Consider the following 19,797-nt stretch of genomic DNA (forward strand, 5'->3'; position numbering starts at 1 on the left):
AACACTTTTATCCCAAAGCTTCCGGCTTGTCTGTCTCCTAGTGTCTCCCAGTGAAATAACTCTAGTATGAGCGTGCTATTTGTTGTTCATGTTTCAGCACCCTTTTAGTTGCTGGTATTTCGACATGTTTTCAGGCCAGTGTGGATTTGCACCCTTTTGTACTCGGATGTCCCATTTGATGGTTTCTTATTTTCTGGATCTGAAATGTAGTCCGTCTTTGATGCCTATGTAACACAACACAAACACTCCTACGAAACCATGGGCCCTGATAAGTGTAATGATGGTTGGGTATCGAGCAGTAGTTCTGCACTATGTCTCTAGGGCCTTAGCCTTAGATGAATATGGGGTCATACACTCACAAAGATCCAAATAAAGCAATGCAACCACACAACACCCACATGCAACATATTTCCACAACACCAAACAAGATAAAATCATACAATTGAAAATCCTCAATAGCGCATCACTACTTTACAATACAAAACACCACCACCTCAATAAAAGAGGACACAGCTCAACACAGACCAAGAGCACAACATTATGAACACAATGGCAACAACCTGGCACACTACAGAGCAAGACTGAATCACATTGACTACGATAGAAAAACACAACATATACCAATGTCACAAGATCAAACCAATAGGACTAAATAGCATAAAACAGCACCAACACACACAAACGTAAAGCAAACAACACCACTACGCAGTAATTGGATTAGAAAAAAGAAAAGAAAAGTACAGATAATGGAAAAACGCAACAAAATAACACTGACAACGCCACGAAAGACAACCTGAAAAGATCATAACACAATACTGTAAAACAGCACAACATAGCAAAACAACTCCGCAGCACAGTGCAAAAAAATCCATCACCCGTCTAGCTTCACCACCTCTTAAACTTGCATGAAGTGGACACTTATTAACGTATACAGTATATTCTCCAAAGTGTAAGCATCTTATCATTGTCAATACTCATTGTGAAACTCAAATTTACAGTCTGGAGTGCACTTTCCTCGGCCCCTAGTGTACATCAGTAGCCCCTCTGGAGATCAATGTGCTCCCATAGCCCGTGGCCTCTGCATCTGGCTTTATATTTGCATAACCTCTCATGGGTCCAAAGGCATATACTGTGTATCTCAAATGCACTCCATATGTCTGTGTTCGTGCATATTTTCATGCACAGGTATACTGGTGAAGCCGGTGAACCCCTCGCCTTGGATTACATAAGAACCCTTGAGCCAGGCTCTCTGGCCTTTCTGCATAGACACATTGCGGGTGTTCCATTTTCAAGCTGCCAGGGATTCGTCCCTTAGCCTCCTGAGATCCCCGAGACACCTTCTGTGCTACATGAAGTTGCCCATGGCGACCTGTCGGTGAATTAAAGAATGACTCTGCAAACCCGTATTGTTTTTTTGCATATGCAGCCATCCTGTGTGGCTCCTCTGGCAGGGAAGCTCGACCAGACCTGGCTTTCATCCTGCTCTTGTGAACGCATGCTTGAAGCCAAGCCAAGCTCTATGCGGATAAGGCGGTGCGAGATGGTGGGCCACGTTTACGATCTAGCCCTGAGATGCATGCTAATGCGGTCTGCCCCTTAGCACCTCGTTCTCTCCACCCTGCCAATTCCCCCGCCACTTGCAACAGCCCGGCCGCATCTAGCGCCGGAAAGATGTTGGGCCTGATCAATGGCTGCCATGCAGATTCGCGGACTCTGAGCTGGACTCTGGTGTTGCTAAGAAACTCCTCTGTGTGTGGGAGAGGGGGTGGGACGCAGAGGCTGAATGAGCCGCGGATCCGGAGCATAGAAGCACTGTGTGAAATTCCCTCTTCAGCACTTGGATCTTGCATGGATTGGGAAGGAGGGTGAAGGGGGGCGTCACCCTTCCTCCACGATGAGCACCAAAGACCGTCCCATGCCCCCTCCCTCCTTCTCTTCCGCTAGCCCTTCTTGCATTGCGTTTTTCGCTGAAATGTGTCACCAGTTCCCATCAGCAATTCATGCCTTGGTGCTGCAGCTTGCATGGTAGCCTCTGAGATCTTTGTGGAAGACGATGCAAAAGCGGCTCCTTGTTAGGACTAGTTTCAGTAAATATTTAGTCTGTTTTCAGCTCTTATAATGCCTGCGTGAAGCATTTTCTAACAGGTTTGACTGGGACGTTTTGTAATCTCGGCAGTCTTACTCTTGCATAGCTGCTGATGTTTGAATCCAAAGAGGGGCCGTGCTCGTTTATAGAGGTGACCTAGCCGAACCACCTCCACCGACCCCCTAGAAGAGCATTGGACGCACTTGGTTCCTGTTGCTTAATTAGGAGACCGAACCCTGTTTTAAATCCAGAATTAATGCCTGCCCCCTTTCCTGCAGTACTGCACCGCTCTAGTCTTAATGCCTGGAATTTTCCATTCCCCCTTCTGCCTAAACACAAATGCCAGTTTTGGGTAATCTGTCTAATAAACTTCATGTTTTTGTACCACACGTTGGTTTTCAGTGGGCAGCTACACACAAGGTCTTACACTACCTACGACCATCCCAGTTTTTTGTACATCTAGCAGAACCCTCATCTTCACACAAGACATCATAACCACGTGACTCAAATAGAATGCTCGTAAATATTAAATGTATTACCTCAGTCAGTAGCATGCTGTGCCTATAAGTGCATTCTCTCCCCCCACCCTCCCCGCCCCCTTTTTGGGCTTCAATGTTCACATTGTGTTTGTTCACCACCAGGAACCTGCCTGAAGACTGATGAACGAACGAGAAGGATTGTTAGGCAACCCATGCACATGCCCTCCAAATCTTTATCCCTTTTCATCTTGCCATAGTGATGGATGAGAGAGGCCCCATTTCCTCCCTTTATTTGACGACACACCACAGGGGTCGGGTTTAGGCTTCACGGCACAGTTACATCTTTGAATGTGTTGGGTATCGCGCTTTACGATTCTGTAGACCTCTCTACTCATTGGGGTCACCCCTAACATGTATATTTTAATCTGTCGACCTCTAATACCAATGCATAACCACATGTTGAAAATTGTCTGACCTGAAACAGAACAGACAGTCAGAATCACTTTTTCTATTATTGCAGTCGCCTGCGATGGACTAAATGTAGCTGTGGCCTTTTTGCTGATATTGAATAAAAAGCCCTTCGGAATGGAAGGTTTTGGCTTCTTTCTGATTCATTGAATGTCCTCTGTGCCATTAAAGGGGCCATGCAGTATAGAGAAAAAACACACTTCAAATTGCTCAGTCCTGCATCGCTTTCAATCTCCAACAATATCGGCTCAGAAGGTTGCTTTTTTGATGAAGTCAACTTGGGTTTCGCAACACCATTCATCAGCTGGGTCCTTTAAGGGGAATGTAAATAGGGAAGCAACTGTCATGGAGGATATGAAGATAGGAACAAGATTGCTTCCTTCAAGTTAGCAATGTTGAATGTCTCTTTTCATCTCTACATTCCTGACCTCAGCCATCTGGTAATTAAATGCACATGTACCAGCCTTATCCTTTCTACACCACGAGTTAAAAAATGGTAATGTGTCAAAAAGACGCCCTAACCTTAAATGATGGATGTGATAAACGAAGCATAATGATTGTTTGCCTGTACCAAGAAAGAAGTGCGTGCTACTTACAACACAGACTAGTAAAATTCATATCTTGAATCCATGAATTAATCAATCGTTTACCATAGTCCCACATTTCAGTAAAAATGTACGATAATCCAGGGTTCACATGTCCCATTCCAGAGACTATTTTAAATTCCAGAGTATATGCTAAAAAACATATGTTGCCAACTGGCGATTGTAATTCCATCAACAATCATTGTTCAATCAGGGCAGCGAACTATTCCAAGATTTTTTGTGATCTTATTACATACACCAAACTCAAATTGATCATTTGCCCTTTTCGTCTAAATATGCCATCACTTTTCAAGTGCCATGTTTGGTTTTGAAAGCTCTCCCTCTGAATAACCCACACATTGCAGATCGGGGAAATTGCCATTAGAGGAGGTGTGGAACTCTGCAGCAGAAATATATATATATAGATATAGATAGATTTATTTAAAAACAAAAAAACACTGGCAAGGGTAAAGTCGGAGACTTAGTACTTATCTGGAATATATATATATATATATATATATATATATATATATAGGGTTATTCAGAGGGAGAGCTTTCAAAATCAAACATGGCACTTGAAAAGTGATGGCATATGGAGACGAAAAGGGCAAATGATCGATTTGAGTTTGGTGTATGTAATAAGATCACAAGAAATCTTATATATATATATACGTGTGTGTATATATATATATATATGTGTGTGTGTGTGTGTGTATGTGTGTATATATGTATGTGTATATGTGTGTGTATATATGTGTGTATGTGTATGTGTGTGTATATATATTTATATATATATGTGTGTGTTTTATGTTCCTTCTAGATAAGTACTAAGTCTCGGACTTTACCCTTGCCAGTGATATCTTTTTTTTAATTCAGTGAACTGTAACTAGAAACTGAATTAATTGCTCTCATGCCTTGCAATTGTATTCTTCTATGTCTACTGTTGCAAGTAAGTTGTCTGCCTGATGTGATGCTCTTGCCTCTATGCCAGGTTGAACTGGGACAAGTTCAGTCCACAGATTGCTTTCAAGATGAGAACCAAACACTTAATCTGGTATCTATGGTATACAAGTTAAAGATAGCCATTGGTTTGCTGGATATCCAATCCACAGTACTAGCTACCTGATCTGACCCTGGCTTCTCCCACAGACAAACACATGACATTAGGCGCAGGCAAAATTTAAATTACTTCCACGTAATTGCAGGATTTTTGTATACTGCTTGTTATAGGAAATTCCCCAAATTTTGCAATTATGCTACTTTATGTAATGGCATGGCATTTGCACAAACAAATTACCATGAATGCACTGGAATAACTGAATGTGAGCTGCTGCTGTTCAAGGTTCTTTTGCTTCTTTGCACTGTTTTAACACGATATGCTTTTTTCATCTAAAACTGCTGTAAAATGTAGTGCCAAATTATGGTTTATGCCCAAGCAATAGTGAAATAAAAAATAAATACCTTCTAAAACTGACCCTTCCAATCTTTTGGCTCCTTGACAACTCACATTCTGCATCTCTATCTCGTGAAAAAGGCTCATCCCTTTTCCTTCATATTCCTTTGAAAGATTTGAATATCTGTCCTCTTCCCCACTTTCATTCTTAAATGGCATGTCTGTTTCCCTCCGGTCTCTCTTGGGTTTGGCTTAAGGCTCCCACCATCTTTCTTCCTGATGACCTATTCAAAATTTCTGCTCCTCCAAAGGTATGTGGCTCTTCACATGGCAGCCCTTCCACACTTTTGGGCCTTTCCCTTGGAATCCAGCATTGTATTTATTAGGCCTTGTAGTACATATCAGTCGCTTTTACTTATTCCTGTTGTGTACTCAATTCCCCATTCCTCCATGTGCCACAGGTTTTCTTGGCTCACCCAACGATCTATCCCAGACCTTGGCCGTCTAAGCACAAGTTATGACTTGACTCATGGGATCTTTCTGCTCTTGTTTTTCCTTACCCCATAGCATCCAGTCCCTAATTTCCCTGTATTCACAGGGGGTTCCACCTTTGTCCGTGATGTCGTAATACTTCACTTTGTCTGGGGATTCTAGGAAAGTGCATCAAGGGTGCTGTTGGTGGGTCTAGTAGGTTTTTACTGTAGTGTACTGAAGTGGTTCTGCATCCATCGCATCACTAATCATGGTGAAAATCTTCTCTCTATTGCCGTTCACCTGTTTCTAGTGAGCAGGTTAGTTAGCACGCTGTTATGCGTGAGCCCGTATTGAAGACTTGCAAGTCTTCCAAGAATCTTAGTTGGCTGACCTTAGAAACACACTTTAATGTGGAGCTCATATCTCTGATTTGGTGCCTTCAACCACGAAAAACTAGACGAGAATATGGGGGGGGCTTTTTTTTCTCTCTCTCTCTCTCAAAAAGTCTATGTGGGGAAATTCTAATGTTGCTTGTGTCTCCCACTTTCGATGTTCAATGGCCAAAGCATAGGTAACACTTGCCACGAGGCCTCCCCTACTTTACTGGTTATGCCCCTTCAATGTATCCTTTAATGTTTTTCAGCCCAGTTAACTTGCTTTTCTAAGTATCACCGGGGGCGTGTAACTAGCAGCGTTAGAATTTCCTCACATGGATGTATTTTAAACAAAACGGACTGATTGCTCTGAAATCCCCCATACTGCTTTTAGACTTTTACTCTCTACTTCAAGATACACATGCACATTTTTTCACTTTGGTGTGATGTAGTCACTTTGTTTTATCACAGTGTGTTGGAAGCACACATGTATTCACAACGTATAATGTATGGCAGGTGACATCATTAATTTACAATCTGCCCCTACCTATTTTCTGACAAAAGAATATGAATTTGATAATGATAAGGTTGAAAAGCATTTCTGTAATTTATTTGTCAGAAACGGTCAATTCAAGTGTGCCCCTTTTTACACAATAAGGCTTTTGATAGTGGGAGGGGTATCTTTTCTGCGCACAAATTTCAACACTCGTAGTTCACCCTGAAAAGGGTAGGCTTTGGTGCACAGGCCGTGGTAGATTGAAAATGCCTTAGTTACCTCAGGCTGGTTCACCAGTATAAAACTATGGTTCTTACAATTTCTGTATTTGTAGCTTTCAGTAAATATCCTCAACTCCGCTTAAATAATTACCACATGTTAGTTTTCACTTCTTTAAGGGGCTTAACTGATGCCTAAAAGAAACGTATGCAAATGGTGGTGCTCACTTTGCAATCCCGATACAAAATATATGTGTAAATTGGTTTCAATCCACATAGAGTATGGGGAAGTCTTGGTGTCCTTTGCAAAAAGTTTACCTTCCCATATTCGTTGCTCTCCTAGGAATTAGAAGTAAATGGAATCCAGCCCTTAACCATTTGGTAACCTGCAGACCGGCCACCTATCATACTACAAAACCTTGGACCTGCACGTTAAAGATGGATCTCTTTGTAAGGTTCTGGATTCCATCGCTTTGTCGTGTATTTTTAGCCTTTTCTACGGAGGGTTACATCTAAGAGCAGATTTACAGCAAATTTTGGTTTGGAAGTATTTGAAAGAGACGTTAATTGTGCATCGTGATGGCGTCTGCCTGTCCCTGGAGCTAGGTAGAAGTGAACCTGGAGATCCACCACCAGGGGCCCTCGACTAATCAACCCTTCCCGGCTATAAACGTGATTGCCTCTGGTCATGGACGCAGCATAGGCTATAAATACACACCCACTGTTCCTCTCTGCAGAACAAACTGTTGATGAATACGTACGTGTTACAAGACTTCTGGGTAGTGGTCATGCATTTTGGCTTCACAGAACTGGAAGGATTTTTGACTGATGGAAGGCCATTGAGGCAAGTCAACCCAAGTTCTATTGTGACAAAGTGAATAGTGTTGGAAACGCCTGCCAAAGAGAGATGTTTTATCTCTTGCAGTCTCCAGCTTAATCCCTCCGTTATACTTTTGCCTCAATTTTACGTGTCCCTAGTGTTTTGTGTTTTTTAATCCAGGATTTCATTGATATCCTTCAGTGCTTTGAGACGTAGGTAGCTTGTCTCGTTCATTGGCCTATGTCTGCACGGCAGACATGCAAGCATAGCAAACAGCCCCCTTATATGCTGCCCTATAAATGGTTAACTGTTGAATGGGTGTTTGCCAAGTGAGTATGTCATGACTTAAAGGCACACTGACTGGGCATGGGTGGTGTCTTCCCTAACACATCTCAGGCTTTACACATACATACAAGATACAATCCCACAGGCATGATTGTGCCCAACTTTCAACAGACAAGCTAAATTCTCATTTTGTGTCATAAGCACCTGCGTGTGCAGAATGTTATTTAGGGTTGAGCTCAGAAAAGGTGGTATTAGCGTGTCGTTGCAATATGCTCGAGGTTCTTCTGTGAGGACACCTTTCAGGGGCCATGTGGTGATCTACCTTCAGCAGTCTACGGGTGCTTCGCTTTGACCCTTACCTGCCTGCCTCCACTTTTCAAGCGACCTGATTATTCTATCAAAGGCAGCTCTGTGTGCACGGCCACCTTTGGGAGACTACAGCATGTGCTGCCAGCGCCTCACCAGGTGGTGTTTGGCAAACAGTGTCCTTTCTGGGCCATTTTTATTCTCTGCCCACCGGTGTTAAGGCCTCTTGCTACGTTATGGAGCCAGCCACTAGGTGAGGTGTGGCTGTTTTGAATGGCCCGTACGCTTTTCAGGTCACTAAAATAAGACAAACTTATTCCCCACGGATGTGTTTATATAAAGTGGTCCTCAACACTGTTTACTGGTCCCTCCTTTCTAGTGGTGCTGAATACCATGCACTATTATCTGGAAGCACCGTACTGTCCTCCACATTAAAGAGTACTGCCCCCATCATTCTGTTGTGTGCGGACTTTGGCTCTCAAGCATTACTTGCCTGAGGGAGATTTGGAAAACAGTGGTGCAGTGTCCTCGGTCGTTTATTGGAACTACAATGGACCCTATAATTATGGTATAGGATTTAACATGGGCTACCGAGTGAGTGGCCTTCAGCCTGGAGCCTGTAGTACCGGTTTGCTTCTGCAGTGTGCTGATGTGCTGCCTCTTGCAGGGAGAGGGCAGGCAGGGGAAACGCTTGCGTGGCAGCAGTCTTGCCAAGGAGAGCGTCCTTACTGAACCCAAGCCATCTCGGCGGGAACAAATGAAGGCCGCAAGTTGACTAGGAGCGCCTTCAGAGGCTGTGACATACAAGAGAATTGTATGTGGATGTTGATATATGCATGTGTTCAAGAGTGTTAATATATGCATATACCGATAAACTCATTTACACGGACATATGGCTATTCAGAAAATGTACGCTCTCACAGAATTACTGCATACCAAGGCATGTCTTTACATCCAAATAAAACATATTTATTGTTTGAGATTAATACCTTTGGGACCCCTTTCTAGCAGCTCCTACAAACTGCGCTGTCTTTTGGTCCACAAACAATTACCCAACTCGAAAGGATTTAAAGACGATACGGTGGCAGTTCGAATCAGTGGTCCACTGGTAAGTATATGTAGCATGCCCTGTGAATCTCTGATTTCATGCTGCTACGTGTTGTCGAAGGGCACCAGGCCCCTCTGTGACATTTGGCTGTCAAGGTACACAAGCACCTGGTAAACAGAAAAAAATGGCAGTGGACTCCTGAAGAGAGGAAGGTTGGCTGCCCTGGGGTGATGGTCTATTCCCCACTCCGAGTCGGTACTAGACCTTTGGCTTCTGCTATCGGCATCTGCTAAAGTCTTCTGTGAGCAGTGAGTGGGATTGCAGCATTATATAGATTGCTTGGGATAGCAGTGATTGCTATATCTATGAACAGTTTTGTTCTGCCTGAAATAAAGAACGTTTCCGAATTTCGACTGTATGTAAGCTTGTCCTGAAGGGTTCCCCCATGACGTGTCTTAAGACATGGAGGGGAGGTATGCAGATAGGCCTGGTTTGGTAAATGATGGGCTTCGAGCTTCCCTTAAAAAGGGATGCAGTAGTCTGGCTAAAGACGAAGGCTATTTGTCCTGCTAGGCATTAGGTCCCCATGTGTATTTACTCCTGTGCCAACGCAAGTCTGAATTGTACTACAGGAAAGGCCCTATCTGCTCACCGCAGCTCTTTGCCACCCACAAGCCACCCGGGAGGGCGTGGGGAATCACTCCTCTAATGTGGGTCCTCTTTGTCTTTGACCTTTGGATTCAGTATGACCCCGTGGTCTCTGGGTTTTATTTATTTTTATTTTTATAAAAGCATACATTTGATTGATGTACAAAAATACACATAATTGTCAAGGTCCAGCCAGATCGTCGTTTCAGCCATTAGATTCAAATATATAGCTTTTTAAAGCTGAAGAAAATCTGTAATATTACGCTCTCACCCTTTCCCTCGCCCGAGGAACATAAGACCTTTCTACTGTTGCAAAGAACGTACTCCCCACAAATTAACATGCCACACAATTGAGGACAACTACAATTGTCTTGGAGATAGAGCAGATCCTAATTTTAGCACTTCGCACCTGCTTCGCAGCCTGTTTCTGGTTTTAATTATGCGGCTCTTTCATTTTCTCCTTCGCCAACCCCCATTCCAAGTACATCCACAATCTAAGCCTTTTGGAAACACCGCAGAACCACAACATCGGAGATAATGGCGGGAAAAAGCGCCCCCCCCCCCCACCGCATAAAATGTAATGTCGCTACAATCGTATCTCGAGTCAAGCACACAGTAGCACTTAATTACATTTAAACATTAATTTGTTTCATTGCCCCCCATACCAGGCTATAAATCTGCGGTTTCTTCTCGCTTAACACAGAGGGTTAAAGGCAGCTGCAGGAGTCTGGTGCAGTGAAGGTATTTCAGTGCTGCGCCAGCGTGGGCTGTCATCCTCCTGCTTATTTTTTTTCTTCTTTTCAGCGTGCTTTCTTTCGGCAGGAATGCTTGGCCAAGCACCCAAGGTACAAGGCAAGGTGTTCCATGGCACACCTTTAAATGCGAAACATACTCTACAGATAAAAAAGTAATCTTTTATTGCAATTTTTTTCTCTGTTTGAATATTTGGCACGGTACAAATTTGTGGTGTTTTCAGATAAGCATCTAAGGACTTATTTTGTAGTTTATATTTTAGAGTGGGCATTAATTTTTTAACGAAAATGCTAGTTTTCTTGTTGTCGACATCTCCTAAAAAAATCACCAATAATGCCCAAGGTTTTTGTTTGCAATTTGGCATCGTGTTCAGCTTTGCTTACTGAAATTCATAATACTGTTTGACCAGCATATATCTCCCAACACCCCAGCCCCAACCACACTGTCTCGTCTCTCCTTTAAATAGAACTTACAAGTTAGAAAATATTTTTAAATTTTAATATAATCTGATTCTTTTACCAGCTCATAGATTTAATATATAAGCATATACATGAAAAGTCTTTCCCTCTCTCTCTGTACAAAAGTTGCTGTCTTGGATTTTTGTGCATTCTATTGCATTATTAATTTGAAAAAAAGTCATATCTGCGTTTCCTGTACCTTCTCCTTGTGGGTCTGTATTCTATAAGGTTCGGAGATGGTCTTTACCGTAGGGTGCAGAGAATTACCAATGCTATTTTCTGTCCAGTGGGCCCTGTGTGCTGATTTGTACGTACTGTAGTTCATGTGGTCGTGGATAGTGGGCAGCACAACTGCCCCCTCACCTGAAATGCCCGTTGGGCCTCCGGGCGGAATGTCCTCGTCCACTTGGATAATCTCAACAGTCCTGGCGGCTGCCACGGAGCTCCGCTGCTGGTGCCGCTTACGGATTTTGTAAAACACAATCAACATGGCCGCCGCCAGTAGCGTGACTGCCACAAAGCAGCCAATGATGATCTTGGTTGTTTTCATCACCTCGTCCAGGCTGGTCTGCATCTTGTCGTTGTTATCCGATGTTGGTACTGCCACTTGCTTCGGCGTCTTGGTGGTCTGGATGAGCACCGTGGTGGTGGTTGTGTACGCTGGCTGATACCCTGTTGAAGTAGTTGGCACTGGCTTGAACTTAGACGAGATGTCCTCAGATGAGACCTCGGTTGTCTCCACTGTGACTGTGGTGAAGAAGCTATAGTTGGTGCTCATGTCAGCTGAGCTTACATTTAGGTAGGCCGAGGCATTGGAGTTTCCCCCTACATTAGTGACCATGCACGTGTAAACTCCAGTGTCTGATTGCTCAACCTGGGAAAAGTTCAGAGTCCCATCATTGAGAACTGATATTCTTGGGTGGTTTGAGGCATGACTCAGAATTGTCCCATTGGGCAGCAACCACCTGACAGAAGACATTGCAGGAGTTCGGCACTTGAGTTCAGCCACTCTTCCACCAGAAATATTCAGATCCCTAGGAGCGTCCATAATGAAAGGCGCCGAGCACTGGAAAGAGGTCTGGTCCACCTCCACCAGGTACTTGCCCCTCATGTGCAGCGGGGAGTGACAGCGCCCACAACAAGTGGAGTTGGTGGGTATGTACTCACGCAGCCACCATGATAGCCACAGGACGTCACAGTCACAGTCCCATGGGTTGTGATGCAAGTGCAATTCCACTAAATACCTCAACGGTGCAAAAAGGTCATGAGGCAAAGAAGTCAGGTTATTATGGGCCAGGTTCAACTCCACTAGGGATGTGAGGTCATCAAAAGCATTTCTCTCAATCCAGTTGATTTGTGAGTTCATAATCCAAAGCTTTTTCAAAGAGCGCAGACCATGGAAAGATCCCGGCTTTATTTCGGGCAGGCTGTTACCAGAAATTTCTAGTTCCTCCAGCCCCACCAGGGGAGTGAGGTTTGGCATGTCCCTTATGTTACACATCCCAAGGTTAAGGTATTTCAGATTGTACAGCCCTTCGAAGGCACCCTCTGAAATGTACACCAGCTTCTTTAGCTCACCCAGGTCAAGCCGCATCAAGGATGGGACACGGTTGAAGGAGTATGATGGGATGCTCTCAATGGGGTTGTTCCTGAGCCACAACTCTCTCAACTTGGACAGGTACTCAAAGGCTCCACTCGGAATGACGGTCAGCCGGTTGTCAAACAGTTCCAAGGTGTTAAGGCTTGTCAACCCGTTGAATGCCCCAACTTCAATTTGCCGAATGGAGTTCCTTCCCAGCTGCAAAACCTCCAAATGGTGCAGGGAGCGAAAAGTGCCCGCCTGTATCCTCTGAATATTGTTCTCCATGAGGTTGAGGTGCCTGGTGTTTGAGGGTATCCCCTCTGGGACGTCGGAGAGGCCCCGCCGGGTGCACACCACTTTGCTGAACTGGTTACTACAGGAGCAGACGGAAGGACAGCTCTGGGGTCCAGCTGAGGCTGCACACACAATCCAAGCTTGCACCATGAGGTAGATTACAGATAGCAGGGCAGCATTCCAGCTATGGTGCACAGTTGCCTGCAACATGAGATTCATGGTGTGGCACGTTCATATTTCACCATGGTCAGGGATTTGGCACTGAAGCGAGAACTTGGCCCTACCCCGGATTAAGCCAATTGCAAATTCCCTTTTCCATTTGAATAGGTGGTGGGGGCGTGTTGATTGAATTGATCTTTCTTTCTTTCTTTAACTAAAAAAAAAAAAAGAGGTAGACCTAATTGCACCTACCTCGGAGGGAATGCTCGTTTAATCTTCGATAAGCAAGGATCGCGAGAAACCCTGGTACAGCATTCCCAGGCCAGTGTTTCTGAGCTATTTTTTTTAAGGTTATACAAATGCACTCATTAAAACCCTGCGAGGTGGGTTGCAGGAAAGGGTGCAAAATGGCTTCTAGTAAGTCCAAAGCAGAAGCAGTGAGAGCAGCATTGTGTAAGAATATCGAGAGATGAGGCCCACTTGGTCGTCATGCAGGTGCATCATTTAAACCCTCCTAGAGTGTTGGGGCATCAGCACTTTGGATGCGCAACCTTGGCTCTCGACGATGCTGGGTGTCTGGAGCGCCAGCAACGATGCTCCATTTCCAAGTCAATCCTCCAACCGCTTTCGCGCTTCTCTAAGCACCTTTAGAAAAAAATCATCAGCAATCCAGCAGGTCTGTGTCTTCGCTTTTTGATGGTGGTCTCTGGCAGCTCCCTCTGTGGCAGTATTCTGCGTGCCCACCACTTCCCATTGGGGCTGGTGATAGGGGCCCGTTGGCTGGCCCTGGGCTGCGGGGAGCCTCACGTTGCTGTCTTTGCAGCCTCTTCTCGTCTCTCGCTGCCTTTGCTCCTTAAACCCGGCCAGGAGCTGCAGCAGCTGCGCCTGCCTCTTGCACTGTTAGCAATAATCCGTCAATTCCTCAAGGGTGGGGGGAGGAGGGGATGTGTAGCAATGTGGAGGAGAGCTGGTGCACGGCATGCCGCTGTCCCGAACAGAGGTGCTGGTGGCTTGTGGGCGCACACAGGGAGAAATTGCTGCACATTAACGATGAGCCGTCGGTTCATGAGGCACCCGCAGAGGGGCGCGCGCTGCGTCCATGGACCCCCAGAGCCCCGTCTCCTAGAGGCAGCCAGTTGTGGCGGGAGCCGGTCGTCGCCGCCCTCAGCGCCTCTGCCGCCCGTCGACTGCTGCAGCGGCGAGAGCCGCACGGTGGCCGCAGCCCGGTGACATGGTCGCCTCCTAGCGGCTCCCTTGGCGCCGGCCCCTCGGCTGCTCGGTGCTGTGACAGGCGGCAGCAGCCAGCCGGGCTGCTCTCTCATCCTTTTGTCCTTCAGTGGGAGCGTGCCTGTGCTGCTGACGCATGCTGTTCGGAGGCGAACATTAGTGTGCTGCTGCGGCGCTGCTGTGCGTTCACACGTCCACCCCCTCCTCCGCCGCCCCTCTAGGGGTTAATGCCGGCGGCTCGGAGCCGAGCTGCCGCGCGTTCCTTGAAGGGCTCCAGCGCTGGCCCTCCTCCTCCGGGGCTGGCTTGGTCCTTGCAGGGGGTGTGAGGGCGGCCTCTGTGCGGCTCGGGCTCCGACTTCCCGCGTGCGCTGCGCGGCTCGTGCGGGATAGACGCAGGATGGATGTTCGGCTGCCGGTGGGCCAGCCGGGCAGGGATTGGCTCACCCCGCCGTCCCCGCCACGTCACTGCCGCCGCCGACTGCTGACTTGGCTTCACGCGGGCGGCAGGGGCAACGTTCCACCAAGTTAGGAGCCACGCTTCGCGCGCATCAGCTCTCCCTATCCCAGCTACACACAGACCTAGGCCACGTGACAGGCCTGGTGGCGGGTGCTGCGGCACCCTGGCTCAGGCCCCCACTTTATAAAGCCACTTTTGGGAGTCCCGGTGGCGTATTCCGTGGCATTTTGCACGCTATCCACGTTCCCAAAAACATCATAGGAAACGTCAGCTTTTGCATGGGCAGAGCAAGGTGCATTCTGTCGATCGCTGTTCTAAGTATACAGTGCTGAAATGTTAGACTGCTCCTAAATCTCGATCTGGTAGCAACGCGCTCTGAGCAGGAAACACCAGGTCGCAGGATGTCGTTAGAGGTATCTAGATGCGTCCAGTTAAAAAAGACATCCACTGCACTGCTTGGCGTAACCCGTGCTTCAAGTGTTGGGATGGTAGGGGCAGTGTGAACGAATAACCCCTAAGTGTAAAAGAGATTAAATGATGTGCAGAAAGAAAGAAACTTAATTTCTATTCACTAAGTACATCACCAGCTGAAGAATCTCGTCTGATGCAGGCGCCTACATTAATACCCCCTCCCTGGTAGCCCGTGCATGTTGTAGCGTGGAAAAGCTCTCTGTAGAGCTAGCGTCTGCCAGGCACGCGTTGCTTGCTGGCTCCCCCTATGTCTTGAAAAAGAAATGCCAGCCGACGACCGCCCTCTCTCTCTCTACGATGCCGCCTCATAGGAGCAGGGGCTGGCTGGAGTCTAGTGTGCTGAGCTGCGCGCTGCTCACTCCGAAAACAAACCAGGGCATCGCTGAATAAAGTAACTGGTTGTTCGTCCCCTCTCCATCATCCTGTAGCGGAGATGAGGCAAGTCTCTGCAGCCGCGCCTGCGTTGTGCCCTACCGCCCTGGCGCCACTCAACAGCCCGCCATTAGAGCTGGTGGCGGTACGGTAAGACCCGGCTGTTGGTTGCGAAGGGTATAGGTTTGTATTGGGGAATTTTAGTGATAAATCCATAGCGTGAAAAGGAGCAAGTAAAGTTTGTCTACTACATACTGAAAGGACGTGTCGTGGGAGTGGGAGTCTGGAGGGCGGTGAGTTGTTTGTTGGCATGACTGGAAATGGAGGGTCAATTGAACTCCTTTTCGAAAACTTGATTTGGGTTTACTAGATGTGTTTGAAATTGAAAGTCGAAAACGTCATTGACTTGTGACAGAGTTTTGCTCAATAACCAAAGATGTTTATAACACTGGAACTTATTCTTTAAAATGTATATTTTTGGGTTTACCCCCTCGTTCCTCGCCTACCAAGGTTCACTCAGCTCTTAAACTCTGCCCAGTTTTCTTGCTTTTTTTTAATTTTTCTTCTTTTCTCCAACAACAGAGTGGCTTTGCACATGGCATTGGATGTTGGTGCAGATATTACCAGTTGTGAGGGGGAGCTCTGACTCAAAGTCCTCTTTCAGTTTTCACACCTGGTGCAAGTTCCACTCTTTTGTGCATCTTCCCTTACGCCATGTGCCAGTGCAAGTCTTAACAAACTAAAATGTGGGCCGGTGCTCAGTTTGTCTCTTCCTACTTATAAAAATGAAGTAGAAAGTGGCCTTGCAGTGTGCCTCGCCACTTTCTTTGTTGTTGACGCAAAATTGGTCCGCATTTGGGCACTTATCAGTCATGCTTTTTGTTATTGGTGATGCTTCATTGGACAATTCTTAATTTTCAGTATGTCACAAACACATTCTCTCACATATTTTACTTGTGGGTTCTTGGGTCATCATCTGATTTTACCGTGAGTGCTCCACAATAATTTATTTAGCGTCCATGGTTGTGTATGATTTGACTCTAACTTAAGCTGTTGAATCTGCTACTCCAACGCCACCAGAAAATATGCATTTCCGCGCTTGGTATTACATCCTTGAAGCATTTTCATCTCATGCTTATTTTACTACAATGGTTCGGCCCTTTCCAAGTCTTCAGAATTTAATTATTTTTACCACTCTCAAAGGTTCACATTTTTGGATCATCCTTGATATCCGTTTCCTTCACTCCCTGAAACCCAGTTATTTTTACCTTGGTGGAGCTATGTATTTCTTTCACAGGTTAAGGATGAAGTTGCTTCACAATCCACTCTGCCCATCTATTTTTAAGTTTTCAATTAAATGAAGAACTGGTTTAATTTCTGTTCTTCATTAACCTACGTGCATGTTCTGTCGACAACTCCTTCCAGTTCTCGCCAATCCACTTGACATTTCATCTAAATCCTTAGTTTGGTTTTTTTGAAAGCAACTTCTCTTTCATTGTGCAGTCCCTTTCTGAGCTCCTTAAAACCATATTATGTGACTGAGAGCTTCTTCTGCTTCCTGGTTCAGTCTCTATTCTCTTTCGAAACCCCTCGAGATGCAGTCATGTGCAGTCATTTTAGTTTCACTCAAGTAGCAGAATTTTTAGATTCTACAATAGCTGCAGTCTTTATCCACAGGCACATGAGCTGCGGTCTCGATATAACTTACTACCAGATCAGATAACTTTCTACCTAACAAGTCAAAACTGGTTTTCCTCCCTGCTGTGGCTCAAGCTTAAACTGTCTGGCAGGTTCTTAGGGATGATTGGGAAAATCCCTCCCAGGCAACTCCAAGTCAAAAGAGGTTGGGCTAAAACTTCCCATCGTTATACCAACTGTTTCTGTCCACTCCCAGATAGATACTCCTTGCTAAGTTGTCAGCAATTGACACCCACTGACCTTTCCTGGGCCTCAAAGGCAGGCCATTGTCTTCTGAACCAGAGTTGTAAACTCTCCCAGCAACGTAGTGTATTCGAGCTCCTGAGGTGTGGTGAGTGACAAAACAGATTTTAAGGTAGCTCTAGCTGCCTTTTACTGTTACTTTCCTGTTTCAGTAATGAATAAATGGATGTCCCCATGAAGTGATACTTTTAAACTAAGAAGGAAATAATTTTGAAGCATTGTCCTAGTCGTTTTCTAAGAGGAAGTTGAAAAGATTATAATCCCATCTACCCCCGTTGGAAAAGTCAAGCCTGGCCTACGTAGTGAAATAGCTTTTGGTTTTATTTCACTGCGAGGGCACACTAACCCCAAATGCAGGGTTCTCTATTTTTATATATTATCTCCCTTCCTTATGAGCTTGCAAGGCACATTTTGGTGTTGGTTTATCAATCTATACAAAAGGCGTTTATGATTTGGCAACAACATTTTCCCTGCCATGTGTCACTGCAGTAAATTTAAAGTTTAGCCTAGCCAGAGTACAGTGAGACTCCTGACTGAAATATAATTTTGTTATATATGTGGGTGGTACAAATGAACACTGCAGTACATGAGTGACATTTAACTTTCCATGCTATATGTGTACTTGGGGACTTATAGGGAAGTTAAATGGCTATACAAGGAGATCCAATGTACAGCACCTGTTTTAGAGGGGAAAGCATAGACTCTTTAATGTTTAGAAGTCCTAAAATACATAATCATTCTTGGGGTGTGCTTTGGCGATAAGGGCTAGGAAGATGAAACTATGTTAGTAGATTTAAATCCTCCTGTTGCTTGTTTTTATGTTAAATTGTTTTTATATTCGATTTGTGTTTTTACTCTGTAAATGATTATATCAATTCTATTTTAAACTTTGTTGTCTTATGATTTTTTTTCTAAAAATCAAAATAAAGACTTGACATAGTCATAAAGGTAGCAAACTTAGGACCTAAAAAAGTGCAAAATCTAGGGTGACCATATAGAAAAGGCACCCCCACCCTAGCGTCGCCTCCCCACCCCCAACTGTCTGACCGTATTCAAATCTTCCACAGACTGAATCTTTTATTTTTCTTGTAACCATTTTTTTATTGTATTTATTTGAAACATAATACACGGTTTCCAGCAACCAACACACAGCTTCTTATTATTAGAAAGTACATTGACCAAATTACGAATACAATAAGTAAGCCATGTAATATGGGTCTGCAGTGGTAGGAATAGTTCCGCTACGGACCCCACCACTTTGTGTTTTTGCGGATTTCACTTGGATTTATAAACAAACACTTTCTCCCTAGCACAACAGTCCATACCACAAATATTTTTCAGCTAGCGAAGGGGCCAGTCAAACTGACCACACAAGCAGATAACTTTGGGAAGACCACAATTGGCAGCTGTTTGCTCTTGTGGTGCCAAGATTTTAGTATCCTTGAAAAATATATCTCTAGTAGAAAACCTTCATCCCAGACTGACTAGCCTCTAAGCATGGATCTTTTTTTCCCTGCTTCAGCATTTGTGTCCTTATGAAGTTCATCCCTGGGTTCCTACGCATAGTTGTTTTGTCCAAGGCACAACTTGTTGGCTAAGTCGAGGGGATGATTAGATGAAGAGCAAATGGTTGAATTAAACCATAACCAAACAGTCGTCTTCTGCCTTTGAGGTTACTGCTGTAGATCCAGTTTACATGGGAATATCTATGAGCAGAAACAACTGTGATTGTAACACCTGGTGCCATTTGTCCCAACTGTAAAGTTCTGTTAAAATTCGTGAACTTGAGCCGGCTAAGGTCTGGAGCTTTTTTTAATTGGAGATGTCCATACTATAAATTGTTGCTTTACTGTGTTTATTTCTAATCCTCAACACCACCAAGGTGATTGCTCTATGGTCTTACCAAGGCTGCTGCTTTCAGCCAGTAGCAGACAAGAACGTACAGTGCTTTTCCAGGTCTCCCCAGGGAGATCCTTCACTGATCTAACATTGGGGCGATTTTCTGGGTGCTGCCAATTTGCTGTCACCTTGATGCACTCTTAATAATTTATCGTGTGGGAAAGGTCTATCATGTCAACAGATGCTGAAATGCACACAGTTCCATACCGCCGGACCATTCATTTCTCCCTGAATGTTTTGTGATAATGTGCCAACTGAAGGCTGAGATACCTCTTAGAGGGATGCTTTGCGCGGTATTGTCACTCCTCACTAGAGGGTCTGTCCTGTAGACCTGTCCCCTCCCCCTCCCACTCACTCGCCAGGAGCCACTGTCAGCATTCTGTGTATCAAAAAAGACATTAACTGATCTGAGCACCTTTGAAGCTGAAGAAACACTGTCAAAACAGAGAGCTTGGACATTTGTTCTATTCAGGTTGACTGGGCATCTTTCCGCTGATTGAAACTG

At 45.1% G+C, this 19,797-nt stretch overlaps 2 protein-coding genes across 3 annotated transcripts in view; one reads left to right on the forward strand and one right to left on the reverse strand.

Moving 5' to 3' along the window:
• Window positions 1–19,797, forward strand: part of SND1 (staphylococcal nuclease and tudor domain containing 1) — a 2,043,911-nt gene that overhangs the window by 1,403,661 nt on the left and 620,453 nt on the right. The window lies entirely within an intron of this gene.
• Window positions 10,375–14,620, reverse strand: LRRC4 (leucine rich repeat containing 4). Its single transcript, XM_085653682.1, has one exon. The coding sequence runs from the start codon at window positions 12,983–12,985 to the stop codon at window positions 11,069–11,071; it is 1,917 nt and encodes a 638-aa protein (XP_085509808.1). The 5' UTR covers window positions 12,986–14,620; the 3' UTR covers window positions 10,375–11,068.

This window comes from Triturus cristatus, chromosome 4_1 (genome assembly GCF_964204655.1).
Source record: "Triturus cristatus chromosome 4_1, aTriCri1.1, whole genome shotgun sequence".
NCBI lineage: Eukaryota > Metazoa > Chordata > Amphibia > Caudata > Salamandridae > Triturus > Triturus cristatus.

Coding starts and splice junctions, on each gene's coding strand:
- LRRC4 (XM_085653682.1), bottom strand. CDS start 12,985: ATGAATCTCATGTTGCAGGCAACTGTGCACCATAGCTGGAATGCTGCC.